This window comes from Ovis canadensis, chromosome 24 (assembly GCF_042477335.2).
Source record: "Ovis canadensis isolate MfBH-ARS-UI-01 breed Bighorn chromosome 24, ARS-UI_OviCan_v2, whole genome shotgun sequence".
In the NCBI taxonomy this organism is placed as follows: domain Eukaryota; kingdom Metazoa; phylum Chordata; class Mammalia; order Artiodactyla; family Bovidae; genus Ovis; species Ovis canadensis.
In genome coordinates, this window is record NC_091268.1 from 35,210,974 (window position 1) to 35,233,167 (window position 22,194).

At 44.5% G+C, this 22,194-nt stretch overlaps 3 protein-coding genes and 1 non-coding gene across 14 annotated transcripts in view; 3 read left to right on the forward strand and 1 right to left on the reverse strand.

Annotated features, from left to right (window-relative positions):
• The window catches only part of EEF2K (eukaryotic elongation factor 2 kinase), a 68,387-nt gene extending 64,920 nt beyond the window's left edge, over positions 1-3,467 (forward strand). For all 9 annotated transcript variants that reach the window (XM_069570321.1, XM_069570322.1, XM_069570329.1 and 6 more), the window contains one exon: positions 153-3,467. In XM_069570321.1, the coding sequence (XP_069426422.1) occupies positions 153-262 (110 nt within the window). In that variant the 3' untranslated portion in view covers positions 263-3,467. The remainder of the gene's footprint in view (positions 1-152) is intronic.
• A 9,332-nt stretch (positions 3,468-12,799) lies between these two features.
• Positions 12,800-13,279, reverse strand: LOC138429777 (large ribosomal subunit protein eL27). Its single transcript, XM_069571504.1, has one exon. It carries the CDS (start codon positions 13,239-13,241, stop codon positions 12,831-12,833), a length of 411 nt encoding a protein of 136 aa, XP_069427605.1. The 5' UTR covers positions 13,242-13,279; the 3' UTR covers positions 12,800-12,830.
• Positions 13,280-16,210: 2,931 nt separating this feature from the next.
• On the forward strand, positions 16,211-16,292 carry TRNAL-AAG (transfer RNA leucine (anticodon AAG)). Its single transcript has one exon. It is a non-coding gene; the product is annotated as a tRNA-Leu (tRNA).
• A 142-nt stretch (positions 16,293-16,434) lies between these two features.
• The window catches only part of POLR3E (RNA polymerase III subunit E), a 31,479-nt gene continuing 25,719 nt past the window's right edge, over positions 16,435-22,194 (forward strand). The window contains exon 1 of one of the 3 annotated variants that reach the window (XM_069571454.1): positions 16,435-16,606. The gene's annotated coding sequence lies outside the window, so the exon portion shown is untranslated. The remainder of the gene's footprint in view (positions 16,607-22,194) is intronic. The other 2 variants (XR_011252877.1, XM_069571455.1) reach the window with 2 other exon arrangements.

The window sequence follows — 22,194 nt, forward strand, 5'->3', positions numbered from 1 at the left end:
ACATGCACACTCAGAGCCCCACCCAGGTTATGTGCAGGGATAGGCCAGAAGGAGTAACCTCGGTGTGATCTTCCTGGAGCAGGGTCAGGGATACCGGGCAGCAAAAACAACAGGCTCTTCACCTCTCTGTGCCCTCCTTTGCTTTCTTTCAGGTGACTTGTACACCCAGGCAGCCGAGGCAGCGACAGAAGCCATGAAGGGCCGGCTGGCCAACCAGTACTACGAGAAAGCAGAGGAGGCCTGGGCCCAGATGGAGGAATAACTTGCTGGAAAAAGCCACTGCCAGCCAGCCCCAAGTTACAGGGCTAGGAGAGGGGGAAAGAAAAAGACTTCTTATTTAGGGTTGTTTGGGGGCTGGAGCGGGCAGATGTTTTTAGTAAATCAACTTTTGTATGTTATTTTTTAACTCTTGAAAATGTCTTTGCTACCAGTGGAGACACTGCAGCTGTCCCCTAGGGCACTGGGGATTGAAAAAGCAGCCTAATGAACCAATGTATCTTTCTGAGGTTCTTTTTCTGTGTTTTGTTGTGGTTATTGTTGTTGTTTGTCGTGAGATGTAAGAAAATGTATCTTTTCTGCCCAGGATGGAAAATATTAAAGCTTTGCTCGTCAAGCCTTTTCAGGCTGGGCTGAAATCTCAGGCCCACAGAGCCTGTGTTTCCTGAGTCAGAATGAGGTAGGAAAGAGCAGAGCTGCATGTTAACTTTCCATGAGGTGTGTATTGTCATGTCTTAGAGCAAAGCTGTCTTTCTGAGAGCATTTGGAAGAATGTGTGTAGCATTTTTTGGTGTGTGTGAGACTGTACATCTCCCAGGCCCCCTTCTGCCATGGGGGAGGGCCCACACACTGTCCTCTTATCTTTTAATTTCCTTCCTGAAATGCAACTGATTTTGTGGAATACAGCCAAATTGCGTTCTGAAGTATGTTTTCCACAATGAGCTTTACAAAACAGGTTTGATTTCTATATGTACACTTTTACTACCTCTAATTCCTGCCTCAGCTCGTGTGGAAGTGGGTGCACCTCAAAGCTTTTACATGTAAGGGCTGCGGCTTGGAAGGTTGAAGCCTTTCCTCCAAGCAGACATGTACTCTGCATCTCAGTGGCAGCATCCACAATATGACTGAAGTACCCCTTGTACAGTATTCCTCTGTATTTTCTTAGCATCTGACATTCTTACGAAGAATCTGCTCCCAACCCCCATCCTCAGCATTTTCTGCTTGAAGCTTGGCTGATTTTCCTGTCGTTTGCAGTAGGATGCTTTCAGCAGCAGTCCCTTGAGATTTGTTTAAGCTGTTGGAGAATGAGAGGGCAAGAACTATAAACACTCATTAATTCCAGTGGTTTCCCCAGGGCCAGGCTATGGCTATCTGTATTTAATGAGCGTTCTCTTTAGAAGGATTGCAGATTTAACATAAGTGTGATTTCAACTGATGTTTCAAATAGCAAAGAAAACAGACTGCTTTGATCAACCCCAAGTGCTAAAGCAACATCTCTTTGTTTAAAAATCAAAACATAAAAAAAAAAAAACAGAGCGTAGCATACAAACCGGTTCATTAAGACAGGTCCTTCAGCATGTTAGTGTTAAGTACTGTGGAGTCATGACCCTTTGCATATATTTGGTTCCAAAGTTAAGAGTGTGCCCTAAAGGAAAAATCAAGCTGAGTCAAAATTACCCTTGAAAAGTCCTTTGGATCACCTATAAATGACGGGTACCCCTGTTTTTGTATTTGGACTCACCATAGCCAGTTTCCTCCAAAAGCTGGAACTAATTACCCTTTGCCGTTTGCACAAATCAAGTAGTTGGCTTGCCTTAAGTTGTTTGTGTGTTTTAAACCAGTGCATATAGTTAATTTGCATTTGTTAAATGTAAGCTAGAAGAAACTTTATTTTGACTTTTCAAAGCTATCAAACCTCATTAACTGATGCTTTTGTTGTTGCTGTTGTTAGTTCAACCAATCTCCTCGCTCTCTGAGATTTTATTATGCAAATCACTTACGTTCCCTGACCACCTGTCTCATTTCTTAGTTACATGTCAGTGCTTTTCTGTAACACAGGGATTGGCAACTTTTTTCTAAAGGGCCAGATAGTAAATATTTTAGGCTTGGTGGGCCTTATGGTCTCTGTTGCAACTACGCAGCCTTGCCGTTGTAGTGCAGAAACACTGGTGAATGATACCTAAAGGAATGAGTGTAGCTGGTGTTCCAGTAAAACTTTATTGACAAAAACAGCCTGCCTGGGCTATAGTTTGCCAGCCCCTGCTCTAATCCTGACTAAGAGTTACTATATTAAACCCTGAAGCTGAGCGTCACCTCAGTTTTTCTTCAATCTCTAATGCTTAAAAACACAGTGCCTTGGCACCAAGTAAGCACTCAGTAAATTCATAAAAAATGGAGTGTTTGTGGCTCTGGTTCCTCCAGCCTGTCTGGAATGGCTTGGTCACCTGTGCAATTCCACCCATCCATATGGCTTTAATGTCAGCAGGTGGTCCCCTTCTCCTGTAGGAGACTGGAATGGCCTGGATGTACTACAGCTAATCAAATGCTTCTTTAAGGACCAGTGAGAGCGAAGTGATCTGCAAGACACAAATCTTTCTGAACCAACAGGACTTACTCCACCTTCAAAAGATAGTTCTGTGCCTTCTAAAATTGGCTAGGGCATCTTCTTTTTTCACAAATGCTGGGCATCCAAAAAACAAAAAACCTCAGGGCATTCCATCCCAACTGGGAAGACATCAGAGACTATCTTCAAGTACAAGAAGCAGGTGGAGGCCCAGGAGATGAGGAGAGTCAAGGATATAATCAGTATCTTCAATCACAGATGGAAAATCCAAGATTCTGAAAGGTAGACTCTTTCCAAATATCCTGCTGGGTAGAGGCTAAGCTGAAGCCAGGATCTGAGAGCTACTCTTAGTTAGAGGATCCTGGGAATAAAATTTAAAATTAAACTGGAATGAACTGGAGTGTAATGTCTCTCAGTTTTGCTATAGGTTTAACAAGAAAAAAAAAAGTAGGCTTTATGGATGGAAGTAGAAAAAAAAAAATTCCCTAAGCCCCAGTGCAGCTGGATGTCCTTATTCCCTCTTCACCTGAGGCCCTGTGGGAATTTATCATCAAATGCAACCTTGATGAATCAAGCCAGGTAACTTCCTGTTGTTGCTATTTTAATGACTTCCTTTCCTTTCATCCCAGCACATTTGCAGTACTAGACATGTTTTACAAATCAACAAAATGTTTACACAAGTATGTGCAGATTGGGGCAAGGGGAAGGAGACAAAATATGCATATTCTCTGCAGTTGTGCCTGTTACTCGTTTTTTCTAATCTCTGAGGTAACCATTTAACCTAGACAAGGTGGACACTGGGTGGGACCCAGAGAAGTGGCTTGTATCTATTGATCTATTTTTGCATATGTATTAAGTTCAATTTTGCCGTTCCAAATAAAGTGATTTCTTTCTTTCTGGTCTCAAATTCAAGTGTCTTCTGGTAACAGATGAGTGAGGGAGCTGAGTGGAAACAGAGTGGATTGGAGGCCTTAGTCCCACCTGAAAGGAGCAGCTCAGATTCAGCTTCAGATGGTTGTCTCCATGGGGATTGTGGGCTCAATGTTGCCCCGTTTTCCAGGTTTTTAAGTTGCTGATAATTGGATTTTTAAATGCACGTTTTCTCAATTTTTAATATTTCTAATAAATTCTTACCAAAAACCTTCCAGATTTGACACATACATTTTCCATTTGCTTTATATAAAGGAGGTACCCCTCTCTTTTTTTTAATTTCTCTGACTTAGAAAACAATAATTTTTACCAATAGAGTTGTCATCAGTTTCAAAGAAAATGCATGTGATAGATGTGATCTAAAACTTGAAAAAAATGTTGCTTATTTGCATGATCATTTGGTTTCAAGCTAACTGCTTTTTAAGAAATTCAATGAGAATTTCTTTTAAAAATTTAAGAATATTAAGGAATTTGAACATTAGCATAACTCTACATAGTATCTTGAGCACACATGTTTTGGTCCATTTGCTCTTAAGTCCCAACTAAAATGACAGGAAAGAAATTTTCTTAATGGCGTAAGCCCATGAGGATGAAGAGGAGACATCAACAACAACAAAATACTGGATGCTGGAAGGGAGATGGACTGTGAATTAGCAGACCCAAGAAAGCTGGATCCTAGGTCAGCTGTAGAGAAATCTGAGAACCACATTTTCATTACTGAAGACACCTCCAAAACGATAAGCAATAGGCACCAGGAGCCTCTGGAAGGTGGGAGGGAAATGGTGCTAAAAATGTAGGTTCAGTTGGAAGACTTAAAGCATCAGACCTCTAGACCCTCTCATCTCCCCTGTGTAGCCAGTCAGCTGCTCCTTCATCACCCTGCAGAAGCCTAGGACACCAGCTAGAGTAGAGAGTGAGGCTGAACTGCTAGGTGGCACTTTGAGGGGGCTCCGAGGAGCTCCAGTCCTTTGTGTCTCAGCACAGAAAGAATTCAGTGAGAGGCAAAGTGATAGAAAGTGACATTAAAATAGGATGCCTGTGAGGCTGATAAGCAGGCCGGCAAGAGAGTGCCACCCTGAGAACTTAGTGGGCTACAGTTTATAATCAAAAGAAAAAGCCGGGAAGGGAGAAAGACCACCTTCTTCATTCTTCCATCATCAGCCCCTCCCAGGTTGGGCAGAGGAGTTTTCTTATCCTACGTGGTCAAGCTGGGACTATCCTTCAGTTCAGTTCAGTTCAGTTGCTCAGTCGTGTCCAACTTTGCGACCCCATGAATCGCAGCACACCCAGGCCTCCCTGTCCATCACCAACTCCCAGAGTTCACTCAGACTCACTATCATAGCATTATGGAAAAATTATTTCAGGTCTCAGCACAATGACGGTCTTTAATTTGAAATGTCACCTTTCCATAAATTATTGGCTTTTTAAAAAAGATTTATTTCTTTTTAACTATGCTGGGTTTTTGTTGCTGCACGCAGGCTTTCTCTAGTTGTGATGAGCAGGGGCTACTCTTCTTTGTGGTACGCCGGCTTCTCATTGTCCTGACTTCTTTTGTTGCAGAGCATAGGTACACAGCCTTCAGTAGTTGGGGCATATGGGCTTGGCTCATGGGCTCTAGACCATTGGCTCAGTAGTTGTGTTTGGGCTTAGTTCCTCCACGGCGTGTGGTATCTTCCCTGACCAGGGATCAAACCTGTGTACCCTGCACTGGCAGGCACTCTCAACCACTAGACCACCAGGGAAGGCCCAAACATTTTTTATGTGTGTAGAGAGCATGTCTGAGCTCCAGTGGGCAGGATGTTGGTCCCATGCACCCGTGGTTTCATTGTTTTGGGGCGTGTCATACTTCTGCATGATTCTGTTGCTAAGCAAGCCTGCTTGGTTTTGTGGTTAAGCACATCTACTTTCTTGAGTAATCATCAACTTACAGGGATCTCCCCATACTTTTTCTTTACTTACAGTTCTCTAGTGGGATTAACTATTTAATTACCTACTTTGTCCATTTACTCTGGCCCTATCAACACTGCTCTCCTGAAAGGAGGGTTGTGGAAGTTTCTGTATTGTTGCAGAGTGTCCACCAGCCTTCTTTGCCCCTGTGCTCCCAGGCACACTGCCAGCTGACCCTGTCCCTCCTCATGGAGGGCAGACAACTGGAAAAATTTCCTGTAAATCTTAGCAGCCTAAGATAAAAGACTTAAAGTACTTCCCTCTAACAAAACAGGCTGGCCAGAGCACCTCACAAAAAAAGTCTCACCCATCAAGTCCCACCCACAACCACACAGAAATTCCCAGACAACATATTAGAGCCCCATTCTTAAACTTGAACAGCCACCCAAAGATCCGTATATACAGAAGGTATTTCATACAACAAACAGAACCAACAGAAAACAGCATCTTTGAGGAAACAATATGCCTAGAGAAGAAAACTTTAATAAAAAAACTATCAATATCCTCAGATAAAATATTGCATCCATGCAAAAAGAACAAGATGGGATTCTAAGAACTCACACAGTAAAAGAGTTCTTGTAAATTGAATATAACATACAGAAATGAGTAACTTAATAGAAGGCCTGGAAAATGAAGTAGAGGAAATTTCCCAGGAAGTGAAACAAAAGAATAAAAATGCTGAAGAATAGGAGAGGAAATTCTAGAAGCCAGAGGAATAGGCATGCTGGGCTGCACAACTATTCCTCAGAGAAACAGTTATAATTGTTAACCATTTTTGCTTTGTGGATAAATCAGCTAAGAACAGCCTGAGATTATGTATGTGTAACCTTTTAAGGATCTCTCCTTGGCTTTTTAAAATCTGGGGACAGGATTCTAGGATCCTAGTTTCATAGCTGAAAATTTCATATAGGCTTTTAATAGAAATTAAGCATACGTGTAGATATAAATATCATTTTTACTGAATTATGTTCAGCATGTAGATTAAAATGTAAAGAAGTTTAACTCGGTTCTACCAATATGCAAATCATTTAGAAGTGAGAAATTGCTTTCACTGTAATACAATGAAGTTTCCAAAAAGATTTGGTTTCTCTTCTATCTTGACATGTTACTGGAAAGAACTGACTCCATGTTGGATCTGTTTCTTTTACTTTAACCTTTGCTTCCCATTGCTTTTGTTCACTAAAAGGACGCTGTTTTTATGAAATAGCCTGCCTCTGGGACCCCTGCTCCTCTGCCTGAATATTGAACCAAAGTGCCTCTGTTCAGGACACTGTCCATCTGTGGATGGCTACGGGAAGGAAGAAATGAACACATTTCCTCCCCAAGGCTTGCTATTCCAGGAGATATTTGCAAGATTAATGGCCTTTTACTTTTCTTCCTCACTTCCCCCGATCTCTGTTCTATAAAATCACCTGGCATCCAGACCCCAACAAGATGGTTATTTTGAGACAATAGTTTGCCCTCTTCTCAGTCTGCTGGCTTCCTGAATAAAGTTGTGTTCTTGCCTCAACACCTCATCTCCAACTCATTGGCGAGCTTGGACTCAGTAACAGACATACTTATTAATATTTAAGATCACCAAAAAAAGAAAGTATCACTGAAAGGAACTCAAAAGTCTGGTTATGACCAGGTGTGTTTCTCCCCCCAATGCTTTTATGAGTCACCTGAGGAGTCCATCTCTTTTTCTCCCTATATACTTATCTTTCTTTCTGACTTCATGCACAATTTTAGTTTTCTCAGTTATAAATGAAATTAATTCTAAAGAGTAATACTAGTAGTATCTATTGGAAAAAATAAGTGTAGTCTTAATTAAAATAAAGCAAAATACAGGATTTCCCTGGCAATCCAGTGTTTAAGACTCTGAGCTTCTAAAGCAGGGGACGGAGGTTTGATCCCTGGTCAGGGAATTAAGCTCCCACGTGGCCTGGCTTAAAACAACAAAAAAAGATATTTTAGGAGCCCAAGTTAGAGCAGAGACAGTAGAGAGGAGGAGAGAATCTTTTTGGGCTACACCATGCAGCATCAGTTCAGTTCAGTTCAGTGGCTCAATCGTGTCCAACCTCAGCACTGCAGCATGCCAGGCTTCCCTGTCCATCACCAGCTCCTGGAGCTTGCTCAAACTCATGTCCATTGAGTTGGTGACACCATCCAACCATCTCATCCTCTGTCATCCCCTTCTCCTCCTGCCTTCAGTCTTTCCCAGAATCAAGATCTTTTCTAATGAGTCAGTTCTTCACACCAGATAGCCAAATTATTGGACTTCAGCTTCAGCATCAGTCCTTCCAAAGAATATTCAGGACTGATTTCCTTTAGGATTGACTGGTTTGATCTCCTTGCAGTCCAAGAGACTCTCAAGAGTCTTATCCAACACCAAATTTCAGCCACACAGCCTATGGGATCTTAGTTCCCTGACCAGAGAGCAAACCCTTGCCTCTGCAGTGGAAGTGCAGAATCTTAACCATGGGACCGCCAGGGAATTAAATCCCTGAGAGAATCTTTTTTAAATGTTGAGAGCATTCCTTGGGACTGAAGGATGTGTCTCTAGAACAAGAGGCCCCGTTAAGTATCTAACACAATGGATAAAATTAGACCTATGCCAAGATTCATCTTCCTGAAATTTCAGAACACTGAGGGCAAGGAAAAGACACTGGAAATTTCCAGAGGGAAAGAAAAATTTTCATACAAGTGACTGAGAATCAGAATAACATCAGACAACGTAATAGTAACACTGGAAGTTGGGAGTTGATGCCTTTTAAATTGTGGGGAAAATATTCTTTAATGGAGAATCATATGCCCAAACTATTAAGCAAGCATAAAGGTCAAATAAAGATATTTCAGATGTGTAAATCCGCAAAAAAGTAATCTCTTGAGCACTCTTTCTCCAAAAGACACTGAAAGAGTTGTTCTATCAAAAGAGAACCACTGTGGGGGAAATAAGAAAGGCATGGGTTCCAGACTAAGAATGAGGCAAAGTCAGTTCCTACATGAGGGTGAAGAGCCAGAGTTTAGGGCATCTCTCAGGAGGCTGTGGGAGAAATGTCTTCAAAAATTTGAAGCAATAGAGCACCTCTTGATTCTGTGTCAAGGATGGACAGTTTGAAGTTGAGTTATGAATGAATTCATAGGTAAATTTTTTGAAAGGCAGTTATTAAGTAAAGAATAAGATAATATTTTCCAGAAGAGGAAAAATAATCATAGTTGAGAACATAGTTAAGCTTAAGCTTAGTGAGTAGCATGTACTGATTGTTGTTCAAATGAAAGTGTAGTATGATTCTTTCAGGAGGGTTGAGGTGTTTGTGATGGCAGAAGTCAGGTGATTAAGGTTAAATTCTTATCTTCCTTAGCAGGAAGTCAATAGGAAATGCCTAAAACAGAAAAAAAGAAAGCAGCAATACAAGTACATCGTTTAGACATATGGAGATAAACACCACAAGAATCAGCTAAAAGTTGAGAGTGGTTGCCTGGAGTGGAAGGGGTAGGCATACTATTCATTTTGATAACATGCCTTATAGAATTAATATCATATACAAGTACAACTTTGATAAAATCATCATGAAATTTATGCCATGAAATTAAAAGACGCTTGCTCCTTGGAAGGAAAGTTATGACCAACCTAGACAGCATATTAAAAAGCAGAGACATTACTTTGCCAACAAAGGTCCGTCTAGTCAAAGCTATGGTTTTTCCAGTAGTCATGTATGGATGTGAGAGTTGGACTATAATGAAAGCTGAGCGCTGAAAAATTGATGTTTTGAACTGTGGTGTTGGAGAAGACTCTTGAGAGTCCCTTGGACTGCAAGGAGATCCAACCAGTCCATCCTAAAGGAGATCAGTCCTGAGTGTTCATTGGAAGGACTGATGTTGAAGCTGAAACTCCAATACTTTGGCCACCTGATGCAAAGAGCTGACTCATTTGAAAAGACCCTGATGCTGGGAAAGATTGAGGGCAGGAGGAGAAGGGGATGACAGCGGATGAGATGGTTGGATGGCATCACCGACTCAATGGACATTGTTATGCTCCGAGCCCGTATCTCCGAAGAACCAACAGAGACAGCAAGTCCACCACAGTAATGCAAAAACAAGAAGGGAGTTTATCTCTAGCGCGCTAGGGCTCAAGTCTCATCCCACACAAGGGAATCCGACAAGAGCTGCGAACAAAGGAGTATGGCGGCTTATATACAGGCAGTTCTTTGTCTCAGTTACAGGAGTAGCTGGCGTTACATGATTGGCCAGGCAGGATGAGCGCATATCCTGTCTCTTTCTGGTAAACATGACTCAGGTCCTAGAGACCGTCGTTTGGTCCCTAAAAGACATGAGTTTGAGTAAACTCCGGGAGTTGGTGATGGACAGGGAGGCCTGGAGTGCTGCGGTTCATGGAGTCGCAAAGAGTTGGACACGACTGAGTGACTGAACTGAACTAAACTGAAGAATTTAAAATTTCTTTAAATTTATTTTTCGGCATTTAATTTTTCACTAGCATGTGTCTTAGCTCCTCAATGAAATGGTAAGATCAGTCATGAGAAAGGCCATGTTTTATACTACCTTGAGTCTTACATAGCATCAAGCAAGCTATCTTTCCTTTAGTAAATTTGATGTTTGCTTCATTGTAGCTTGTCCAGATGGGAATGGTGTATAGTCTAAAGTTCCATGAAGGTTTTCAGGTGTTCTGATGCTGTGATATTTATGGAGTAACACAGCTTCCTGTTGCATTTTATGTCTCTTCTTCTTCGTAGGCTGTTAGAAAATTGATACAATCTATCAGTTATGTTGACTTCCATCTCTAATGCCTGATCACATAGGCTAGAGCCCCCACGGAGAAGGAAATGGCAACCCACTCCAGTACTCTTGCCTGGAAAATTCCATGGATGGAGGAGCCTGGTAGGCTATAGTCCATGGGGTCGCAAAGAGTCGGACACAACTGAGCAACTTCACTTCGTTTCTTTCTGTAGTTCCTTTTGGAGAAGGAAATGGCAACCCACTCCAGCGTTCTTGCCTGGAGAATCCCAGGGACAGAGGGGCCTGGTGGGCTACAGTCTATGGGGATGCAAAGAGTCGGACACGACTAAGCAACTAACACAGACACACAGAGCCAGCATTCAGTAGGCTTTCAGGAATGGCCTATGGTGGTTACTAGATGTCAACTGGGCTTAACTAAACTGCATTTTCCAGAACTCCCTTCCCACCATGTCCAGTGAAGAGAAACCACAAGAGAAATTTGCAGGAGGCATTAGCCCTGTTTCCTCTCTGGAGACTGATGGCATGCAGAGTTCAAAGTAAGAATTTAAAATGTTTACTAACTAAGCTAAAAATGCTAAATTAAATTTTCTAAGTTAAAAATTCATCATGATAATTTATGTATTGAACATCCACTACTATGTTTTGTTGAATCTTAAGACACCATTGATCTTAAGACCCACCATTAATTTCTGTATTAATAAGAAAAAAATAACACTGAAAATAAACTGTATGCCATGGATCATAAGATGCAGGCCAATTTTAGAGATATTAAAATGTTAAATAAAAACGTGTCTTAGAAATAATGATACATGGCCTGTCAGACATTGGGCTAGACATACACAGTCACCTGTAACCCTGCAACCAACTTCAGTATTACTGTGAACGTTTTACAGATGAGAAAAATGAGGCTTAAAGGTATGACACAGCAAAAACATTTGATAAGAATGTTTCCATTCATCAGGAAGGAAAGTTGGAGGTTTGAAGCTCAAATATCATCATAGTTCCAGCAGAAATGATGTCACCTGCAGCTGCTGCTGCTGCCTTATTCCTATGACCTCCAGCATGGGACACAGAAGTGCGTTTGTAAAGCTGAAACTTAAAGGTATTGGAGGGAGGGTGTCAGGAGTAGTGGAGTCCTCAGCTTAACTTGACTCAATACAGGAAACCTCTCCCAGGTCTCTCAGTTTGGGTGGACCTTTAAGTGGTCAAGGTGTAAGATGACTGCCTGTCCCAGTCTGCCAAGGAGAGTCCTAGTTCATGCCTGTGTCCCAGTTTTCCTTCTAATTAAGCATTTGTTCTAGACAGAAATGCTCTGATCACCCTGCACGCAACTAAAGTGTCTCCTCTGCAAAAACAGGGTTCCTCTTGGGGAGGCCTAGGTGACTGGGGGATCCTTAGTTGCAGGTGATAGAAATTAACACCAACCAACATTAGCAAAGCTTTTTTTTTTTTTTTTTTGAGAAGGAGGTAACTTACACTTTGGAAGGTAAAGGGGAATTAATCAGGCCTCAGAAAGGAGGTCCCAGGGCAAGTGTGGGGATCTAGCAGAAGGTAACAGTCGAAAAGTTTCCTTCCCTGGGCCACTAGTGAGCTAAATTGGCTCTAGTATCCAGATTCAGATTTCCAGGATGAAGCATCTGATTGGCCTAATTTGGATCCTGGTGCTTTGATTGACAGTTCCTTCAAGACCACAGGGAGGTGCTGGGGAGGGATACATTGGGAGCTCAGGATTGACAGATACACACTACCATTTATAGAATAGGTAACTAATAAGAGCCTACTGTATGGCACAGGGAACTCTACTCAATACTCTGTAATGACCTATAAGGGAAAAGAATCTAAAAAGGAGTGAATATATGTATCACTGATTCACTTTGCTGTACCGCAGAAAGTAACACAACATTGTAAATCAACTACACTCCAATAAAAATTACCTGGAAAAAAAGGCCACAGGGAGGAGTGTTTCCTCAAAGGAAAATCAGTACTGGAAACAGAAGAGAGGGGGAAGGATTCTGGGAAGGCAAAAATAACACATTTCCACCCAGAGAGAGGATTCCCTTCAGGGAGGAAGAAGAAAAGGGCCCTGAAGAGTAGGGGGAAATTTTTTTTTTTTTTTTAAAAAGAAAACCTTTTCAGATGGTTTTGTTGCAAGCCTACGCTAAAATTTTATTACAGTCTTCCTGGAAGACTGTAAATCCTCCAGGAGGCTAGTTCAAAGATCCATATTTGGTAGGAACATTTTAAAAAAATTTACCTTTTATTACAGTACCACCTACATAGAGTAAAGTGTACAATCTTAAGTGTAGAGCTTGGTGAATTTTAGAGCATTTCCAACACTCTAGTAAGCTCCCTCAGAGACACGTGCCCGCCCCCCCCCTCCCCCACCTCTGGCATTACATCCCACCCCAACTCACACAAGGGTGACCATTCTCCTGACTTCTATTCTGGTAGAGACATTTCATAGGACAAGAGAATGGTTACATAATCATTGTCAGATTCGGGAGGACGGGGCAGGGATGTTTCATTAAAGTTCACTACTGTCTTGACTGGCAAACAGTCAACTGGTGGATGGGTAGAAAACTAGTTTCCCAGTACAAATTTTATTTTATTTTATTTTTTTTTCACTTTTAAAATATTTTTATTACCTGAGACAGACCTAAAACCGCAGCTTCTGGAAGAACCATTTGTTCTTGCCAGTCTTGTATCTCTCCTCAAACTTGACCTTTGCCTCTCGTCGGGCCTTGCGTTTGAGAGCAGGGTCTCTGAAGACATCCTTGTTGACAACAGTTTTGTCCAAGGGGATATCCACAGAGTACCTTGTGGGCATGAGGTGATTATAATTATAAACTTTCACAAAAGACTTGATCTTTGACCTCTTGGCGATTTTCTTCTTGCCCATGGCAGCTGTCACTTTGCGGGGATAGCGATCAATTCCAGCCACCAGAGCATGGCTGTAGGGTCGGTCTGAGGTGCCGTCATCAATGTTCTTCACGATGACCGCTTTGCGTCCGGAGTAGCGACCGGCCAGGACCAGTACCACCTTCCCGGGTTTCATGAACTTGCCCATTTCGGTAGCTACCACTCGGGACTACAGCAGAAAGGAAGAAAGGCTCAGTACAAATTTTAATGCTAGTAAATTTCAGAAGAAAAATGGTTAAGTATTTTATGGGGAATGTTAATTTCTTTCCAGAAGGAGGCTCATGCAGTACGGTTTGGTCTCAGACCGGGTTTAGGATGAATTTCCTTTTGCAGGGGCTTGCCCCTGCAAGCGAGTAAAGACTGCAGGGGATCCAGGACTAAGCCCCCATGTCCATCCCCGCTGCCCCCAGCCGAAGCGGCTATGATCTAGAGACAGACACCCTTTACTTGACAGTTTCTAGACTGGGGGTGGGGGCCAGAGGCAATGTTTCATCTGTGGTGCTTGCCCTCTGTCCCAGCCACCAGCCCCATTAGCCAAGGGACAGAGCAGATACGCCAAAGGACAGTGGGGGTTTAGCCCTTTCCTCTCTCCCCTTACATAAAGTTGCTGGGACCCAGTGGGTCCTGAGTTCCGGTGCAGCATTCTGCTTCTCCTGCTTATTAGTTTCACATCTGACAGTCACAAGACAGCTGTGTGATGGCACCGGAGGTCTGCAAGAAACGCCCAAAGGAAGCCCTGGGCTCTGCCTTCCTGGATCAGCTGGCATTCCTGTTGGGCATCTTGTTTAGTAAATATTGGTAGGGACAGACATGAATTGCTGCAGAGTGTTCTGGCAGAAATATCTTTACCTCTGTTTGAGCCCTTTCCATACTAGGGGGAGGGGGGCTCATTTGTTAAAGTTAACAGATAACCCTAGCTTTAGCAGAAAAGAGGAATTTACTACAATGATAAAGGGATGTCTGCAAGAATGTAAATGCCACTGGGCCCTGGAAAAGTCTTAAGCTGGGAGCCGCAAAACCATCAGAATCTCTGTGACTCTCTACTCTTCCTCTCATTTTATCATTATTTTTCCATTCACTGGCTTTCTCTTCTTCTCCAGTCCATCTCACAGAATCTGGCCACCCCAAATCCTAGTTCAGTCAGTCGGTCTCAGAGACTGACCCCAGCACTTAGTACAGTCAAAATAACAAATCAGGAACTCAGCATGTCTCATGATTGGTCTGACCTCTGTCCTGTGTTTACCATAGAGCCCACTGGCCACGTTGGGGGGAAGGTGACCGCCAGAGACCCACTCTCTGGGCTGGTCAGGCAATTACTAGAAAAGTAGAATTAGGCAGCTGCTGCTACGAATCCAGCAATTATTCTTTATCATAGGGATATTTCCTTTTGGAAAATCCAGCACATAACTCACAAACAAATACAGTTCCTCATGGTACTGAAACACCATGAGCAGGTCAATGTTTCTATTGATTGCAAGGACTATTCCTCACTTGGTTTTGATCCTCTCACAATGCGTGGCCGAGATAGATGGCTTCTTCTGTATTTATTAAAGATTGCTTTAAAAGTAACAAACTCTCCCAGTACAATGAAAATCTTTGTATGTCAACACTTATTTTAAAGGTAGATGGAGAAAGAAACAGGCATTAAGGAGGAATTGAAAAGACAGAGGAATATGGAATGCCCAAATATCAGGGTGTGTGCCAACTGGATATTAACCAGAAACTTGAATATAACGACTTAATATAAACCACTTAAATGTCCATCTTCATAGCATGGAATAAATTAGATCCATATATATCACAATAAATAAAAAGTGTAATATTGGAGTAGAAAAGCAAGTTGCAGAATAATATTGGTACAATGTAGTAAGGATTATGTAAATAAAAAGCAAGATCACACTATATATTTTTAATGGATTTTTAAAATGATCACATTCACACTTTTAATGAAAAGCATATACATAAGAACTGGAAGTAAAATGCCACGATATTATGTAGTGGGAATATGGATGATTTTTTTTGCATTTTTTCTATATTTTAAAATATCTACATATATATCAATATGGATAGATACTAGAAAAAAATAGGTGAAAAAAGTCAGTTGCAATAAATACTCAGTTCAGTTCAGTTCAGTTCAGTCGCTCAGTCGTGTCCGATTCTTTGCGACCCCATGAATCGCAGCACGCCAGGCCTCCCTGTCCATCACCATCTCCCAGAGTTCACTCAGATCACGTCCATCGAGTCAGTGATGCCATCCAGCCATCTCATCCTCGTCCCCTTCTCCTCCTGCCCCCAATCCCTCCCAGCATCAGAGTCTTTTCCAATGAGTCAACTCTTCGCATGAGGTGGCGGAAGTACTGGAGTTTCAGCCTCAGCATCATTCCCTCCAAAGAAAGCCCAGGGCTGATCTCCTCCCGAATGGACTGGTTGGATCTCCTTGCAGTCCAAGGGACTCTCAAGAGTCTTCTCCAACACCACAGTTCAAAAGCAATAAATACTACTAGTATGATTAATATTTATATTTACGTAAAATCCATAACAATAAAAACAAACTACCTATTTCTATGGATATATCTATCCACGTGAATATATCCATATATATTCACATAAATTCACAATAGAAGGTCCAGAAGGAAACGCAGTGTACTAAGCTGTATAACGGTTACCTCTGAGGAAGGGACTTAGAGACCGAAGGTAAAAGAACATTAGTACCTTATCTACAAAGTTTTCATATTTTGCAATAATTCACATATTATCTGTGTAACTAAAAATTAAAACACATAATTTTAGAGAAAACTGCCTACACCAGTCCACGGGTTTGGCTTTCGGAAGCCCTGGTGCGGGTTACTGCCGAAATCCATCGTTTATTCCCGTGTGGGTTAACCTGCTTAACGTGTTAAACGTCCTACTCAGAAAACAGATTCTTAAACTGTTCTAAGATCTGTTCGGAAGAAGTGTGGGTCTAATTACTGGAGAAAATATTTTATTTTTAGTAGCCGATACTTTCTAAAATAGTTCTATAGGGATGAAGTAAAACATATAGCAAACAAACAGAAATTAAGTGTACTTGCATGTAAATGCATTAAATAGCTTTCTGGAAGGCCCCACTCACAACTGGGTAGCGTGGCCGAGCGGTCTAAGGCGCTGGATTAAGGCTCCAGTCTCTTCGGGGGCGTGGGTTCGAATCCCACCGCTGCCAGAGTGAGCTTTTTGCCCCTTGCTACCTCTTCACCAGCTGTTTTGCTACTGCGTCAGCGCCCCCTGCTGCCAGGCCAGGGCTGGCCGCCCGTATGAATGGAGCGGCGGAGGGGGCGGGTCCGCGCGCGCCGGGGCGGGGCATTGTGGGTAAAAGGAAGCGCTAGGGCCCGCCCCTCTCGCTCCCCCCACGTGTCCGCCCGAGTTTCTCCACCGGCAACATGGCCGCTGCCTGAGAGGAGAGTCTGGCCACTGCCGCTTCTGCAGCCCGCGGGTACCTGGGCCGTTGCTGCGCCCGCGTGCGGGCCCCGCGGAGAGGTGAGTGCCGTCTTGGCAGTACCCACCCGTGCTGGAGCCGGGCCGTACTCACGAGGTGGGCTTGGGCGGGGCTGCTGAGTAGGCCGGGAGGCCCGCGCCGCGCGGTGCCCAGGGGCCGGGGGCCTCTTAGGACTCCCGCGGGAAGGACGGGCAGCCTGCCCCAGGAGACCCGGGCCGGCCACAGGCTCCGACCTCGCCTCGCCGTGGCAGTCGGTGACGCCAAGGCCGAGGCTACCGGCGGTGACTCAGGGTCCCGCCGCTTTGCCCCACCCGGCTCAGGCCGGCCTCCTGTGGGAGCACCTGTCCGAAGGCAGCCGGTGTCCTGCCGGCGTGGCGGCTCGTGGCAGTGGCTGTGTGGTGGGCGTGAGAAGGGGGCCTGACCACCCGCGAGGGAGGCGAAACCCATTGGACAGTGTGGCGCGGGGCAGGCGGCCCGCCCCGATGGGCAGGGGGAGGGTGTCCGGGGCCCCCTCCTCGCCGCCGAACCGGATCAGCTCGAGTCCGGCTAGGCCTGGAATTCTCCATTCATTTGTTCCAGCCACCCTTCAGTGCTAATTGGGAGCCAGCGACGTGCGGCCGATGGGGCCGGCCCTGAAGATTTGATCAGACGAGGTGTCAGTAAGCACGTCAAGTAAACCAGTAAATAAAAAAAGTCATTTTGTTGTGTTAGCTTTAGAATCATTGGAGGGCAGAAAAAGGAGAGCTTAAAGCAGTTGTCACGGTTTTCTTCATCTGTGAATTGGGGGTAAGAGGATTCCCCCGCCTCCTAGGGCTGTGATGAGAGCTAAATATAGGGTAAGACGGGAGAAGCGCCAGGTTGTAGTGTTTGTTTCGTGGCTCTGTCTCCTGCCCTTTTATATTGGAAGAAAACATTGTGCCGAGTAAGTAACAAACCTTCCCAGGGATTACGTTTCTACTTTACTTAATCTTCACAGTTTTCTGAGGTTGGTACTTTTGTTAATACCCATTTTTGGGGTGAAAATAGTGAAGATCAAACGATGCTAGACGGGGTAGAGGTACCAGAGGGCAGACCTGGGATTTGAACCTGTGCAGTTTCACTCTAGAGTCTAGGCTTTTACCCACTACACCATCCTGCCTTCCACTAAGGGAGCTCGCAGCATAGTCGTTAAGAATGAGAATAAGGCTATTTGACATCAGCTAGACCCAGGTTTGTGGCTTAGCTCTGCCTTTCTCTGGCACTGTGACCTTGGGTAAGTTACTCTCTGAACTTGAGTTTCCTCTTCTGTTAATTGGGGATGGTATCAATACATCCTTACTTAGAGAGCTATTGGACAGATTACATGAGGATGAATATATTAAGTCCTTAGAGAAGGGAGGGTCTTATGAGTTAAGAATTAATTCTTTTTGCCTCTAGGCCACCTCTCTCCTTGCATTGAGGTGGAAACTGAAGTGACTCAAAAAGGGGAGATGCCTTGTCGAAGGGGCACACAGCCAATAAGAATCCAGACTTTGAGACTGTTTACCCTGGGCCCCTTACCCCTTAATTCAGTTTTGTGTTGTCTCTCTCCTTCCAGTAGCTGGAGACTGTTTTTCCGTTGGCCTCTGTTTTTCTGATTGGCCTACAGGTTAGACTCCTGGGTGACCCAGCTGTGGCCTTCAGGCATCTTCTCTGCTCTGGACCCTTCCTTAGATTTACCTTGTCCCCTTTCCTTTGTTGAACAGTCCCCTGGTGGGGATGTTTTCTGTGCCCAGTGCTTGGAGCCGCTGCCGTAGAGTATCTTTGTGGTCACAGGAAACCCTCTTGAGGTCAAGGTGGTCACTGCTGCCTTGAGGTGGTGGCCTGGAAGTGCAGACCACACCCCTGTCCTCAAGTGTCCAGGAGGCTCGAACTGTAAGGCCACCAGTCTCTGGATGGGGCTGAATTAGGATCACTGGGTAAAGGGTCTGTCACTGCCTGATCTCATGCACTCATTTACTCAGTCTTTGTACTATATTAAGTGTTTACTTCACTGTTCTAGATATTGGGAGAACAGCATGAATTTTTAAAAAGATAATAATGCCCGTATCAACTCCACAAAGTAAATTAAATCATCTCTGTTTTATGGTTGAAGCACAGAGGGTGCTCATGGAGCATACATTCTAGTGCAGAAGACAGACAACACATAAGCAAATAGACCAACTAGGTAATTCCAAGTTATAATAAGAACCATGAAAGAAATAAAACAGGGATTTGGTAGTGACTGGAACGGGTGAGGGGTGGGGGCCTTTAAGGTGACTGGTCAGGGAAACTTGTCTGTTCCTGGAGGAAGTGGGATGGGTGATATCTAGTGAAAAGGAGCCAGCCTTTTTTGAAAAGACCTGAGGAAAATAGATGATGTGCAAAGTTCCTGAGACTGGCTGGGGCTTAGCTTGTTGGAGGCCCAGCAAGATCATATGGGACCTTGGGGCCATGGAAAGGAATTTGGATTTTATCCTATGTGACAGTTGAAGAGTTTTGAATGGGGGAATGATAACTTTCCTTCCAAGGAGCAAGGGTCTTTGAATTTCATGGCTGCAGTCACCATTTGTGGTGATTTTGGAGCCCAAGAAAAGAAAATCTCACTGCTTCCACTTTTTCACCTTGTATTTGCCAGGAAGTGTTGGGACAAGATGCCGTGATCTGTTTTTGAATATTGAGTTTTAAGCCAACTTTTTCGCTCTTTCACCCTCATAAAGAAAGAAGGTCGTTAGTTCCTTTTCACTTTCTGCCATTAGAGTGGTATCATCTGCATATCTGAAGCTGAACTATTTCTGCCTGCAGTCTTGATTCCAACTTGTGATTCATCCAGCCTGGCATTTTGTATGATGTACTCTGCATAGAAGTTAAATAAACAGAGTGACAATATACAGCCTTGACGTACTCCTTTCCCAGTTTTGAACGAGTCAGTTGTTCCTTTTGAGGTTCTAACTGTTGCATCTTGTTCTGCATACAGGCTTTTCAGGAGACAGGTAAGGTGGTCTGGTATTTCCGTCACTAAGAATTTTCCACAGTTTGTTGCGATCCACACAATCAAAGGCTTTAACATAGTTAATAAACCAGTAGTAGATGTTTTTCTGGAATTCCCTTGCTTTCTCTATTATCCAATGAATGTTGGCAATTTGACCTCTCATTGCTGTCCTGGGGGTACCACAAGGGACACACTAGATGAAAATCTCTGCCTTCGACTGGTTTACCACTGAGTGGCAGTGGGGGTGGATGGTAAACACGAAGCTGTAAACTGTCGCGTCGTGATACGTGCTGTGAAGAAGGAACTGGCTGGGGGGGTATTGTGGTTTTAACTGGGTGGGTAGGGAAAGCCTCGGCCATGAGGCAGAGTCTAAGCAAAAACTTGAAAGAGGTGAAGGAGGGCACTGTGGGGTTATGGGGGCCAGGGGAGCAGTGACAGAGACCCAGAGGGGGGTTGGGGAAGAGGGGGAGGCCTGTGGAAGATGAGGTCTGAAAGGAAGAGGGTCAGGGAGGGGTTGTTTAGGGCCTCGCACGGGATGGAAACAGCGTTGGCTTTTATTTCTGGCGATATGGGGAGACTGTTAAGGGGGAGGAGTGATGTGATCGCTAGCTGTGGGTTCAAGGTGGAAGGAGGGAGGCCAGTTAGGAGGCTGCTGCTCTAAGGTGGGCAGGAGCTGGAGGTGGCAGCGGGAGTGCCCAGATGCTTGGCATACTGTGAAGGTGGAGCTTACAGGATTTGCTGGTGTGGGATGAGAGGAGGAGGAACATCGAGGATGATGCCAGTGCTTCGGCCTGAGCCTTGTTAGTGTCTGGAATGTGTATCTGGAATAAACATGACTTTGCATGGTGGCTGGGACAGGGCCTAGATGCCATTGAATCCCGTGGTGAGAGTATGTATGCGCTTTCAAATATTAAACCATTCCAGTGTTAAGTAGATTAGACAGAAATTGAGCTGGTTTGATCCCTGGGTTGGGAAGATCCTCTGGAGAAGGAAATGACAACCCACTCCAGTACTATTGCCTGGAAAAATCCCATGGACAGAGGAGCCTGGTAGGCTGCAGTCCATGGGGTCGCAAAGAGTTGGACACGACTGAGCGACTTCACTTTTACCAAAAGAAAGAGGTCTGGGAAAGGCTGAGATCAGAGGCTGCCCAGGTGCCTTATTTATTTATTTTGGTCTACCGTAGGTCTTTGTTGCTGCCTGCGGGCTTTGTCTAGTTGTGGCTACTAGAAGCTGCTTTCTGATTGCAGGGCCCAGGCGAGGCCTCTCTTGCAGAGCACCAGCTCTAGGGTATGTCGGCTTCGGTGTCGGGCTCAGTAGGTGTGGTGCGTGGGCTCAGTTGCCTCTTGGCACGTGGGACCTTAGTACCCAGAACAGGGATGGAACCCGTGTCCCCTGCCTTAGCAGGCAGTTTCCTAACCAGTGGACCACCAGGAAAGTCCGCCTAGATGCCTTTTAAAACCGAGCATATCCTTCCTTTAGGAATATGAAGGTGAATTATAGTCAGACCTCCATGTTCCTGGATTCAGCTAACCTCAGAAACTACATTTGCCTTGCCCCTGGCAACTATTTACATAATATTTGCACTGTGTTTATGACTTTTTACATAACATTTACATTGAATTAGGTATTATAAGTAACCTAGAGGTGATTTAGAGCTTCCCTGGTGGCTCAGCTGATAAAGAATGCACTGGCCAGGCAGGAGACCTGGGTTCAGTCCCTGGATTGGGAAGATCCCCTGGAGGAGGGCACGGCAACCCACTCCTATATTCCTGCCTGGAGAATCCCCATAGACAGAGGAGCCTGATGGGCTACAGTCCATGGGGTCTCAGAGTCGGACACGACTGAGAGAGTAAGCACAGAGATGATTTAAACTTAAGATATGCTTAGGTTATATCCAAGTGCTATGCCGTCTTCTGTAAGATATTCCCCTGTATTCCCCCCACCCTAGCCCCCACCCTTTCCCCAGCCGATACTGAGGGACACTGCACTCACCCTCCACCATGGAGACCTGGCTTCTCTCCTCCAGGTACTTGAAGTGCTTCCTGTTGCCTGGAGTCCCCTTTCCCCTCTGCTCTCCTGGCTTGTCCAAATCCTTCTGTCCTTCAAGACCCAGCTCAAACTCCCCTTCCCTCCCCCGAACTCCCCAAACTATAACTGAGACCTGAAGTTGGGTGGTGTTGATGTCTTCTTGGTCCTCTTGCTTCCTGTGTGGCTTTGGTAAAACACAAAATAGTGTCTGAGTTCCAGTCTCTTTGTGATTAAACGGGGACAGGTGAGAGAAGAGTATGTATGTGAAGAGGGTCAATTTTAGACATACACACGCACCCACAGAAAATCACAGAAAGGAGGTCATCTCACTTGGGGTTGGGTTTAAAGTCAGCTTGAAAACCAGCTATCAGAGATGGAGTCACCCTGGGATCCAGGCCTTGGGACTGTCTGCTCTTCCTGCTGCACATCAGGCTCTCCTCTAAAGGTTTCCCATGGCACCCGATTACTTTCCAAGTGTTTTCTTGGTGGCTGTGGACCAGCCAGCCACCATCCTCCTGCCTGGTGGTGAATTCTTCTTTGTCAGTGGTCAGAAAACCCCTGAGGCTAGTCATTTACCCTTTCCTGTGGGTGTAACTCACATGTGATGTC

Bases quoted from the DNA above. Each gene is read 5' to 3' on its own strand.
- LOC138429777 (XM_069571504.1), bottom strand. From the start codon at position 13,241: ATGGGCAAGTTCATGAAACCCGGGAAGGTGGTACTGGTCCTGGCCGGT.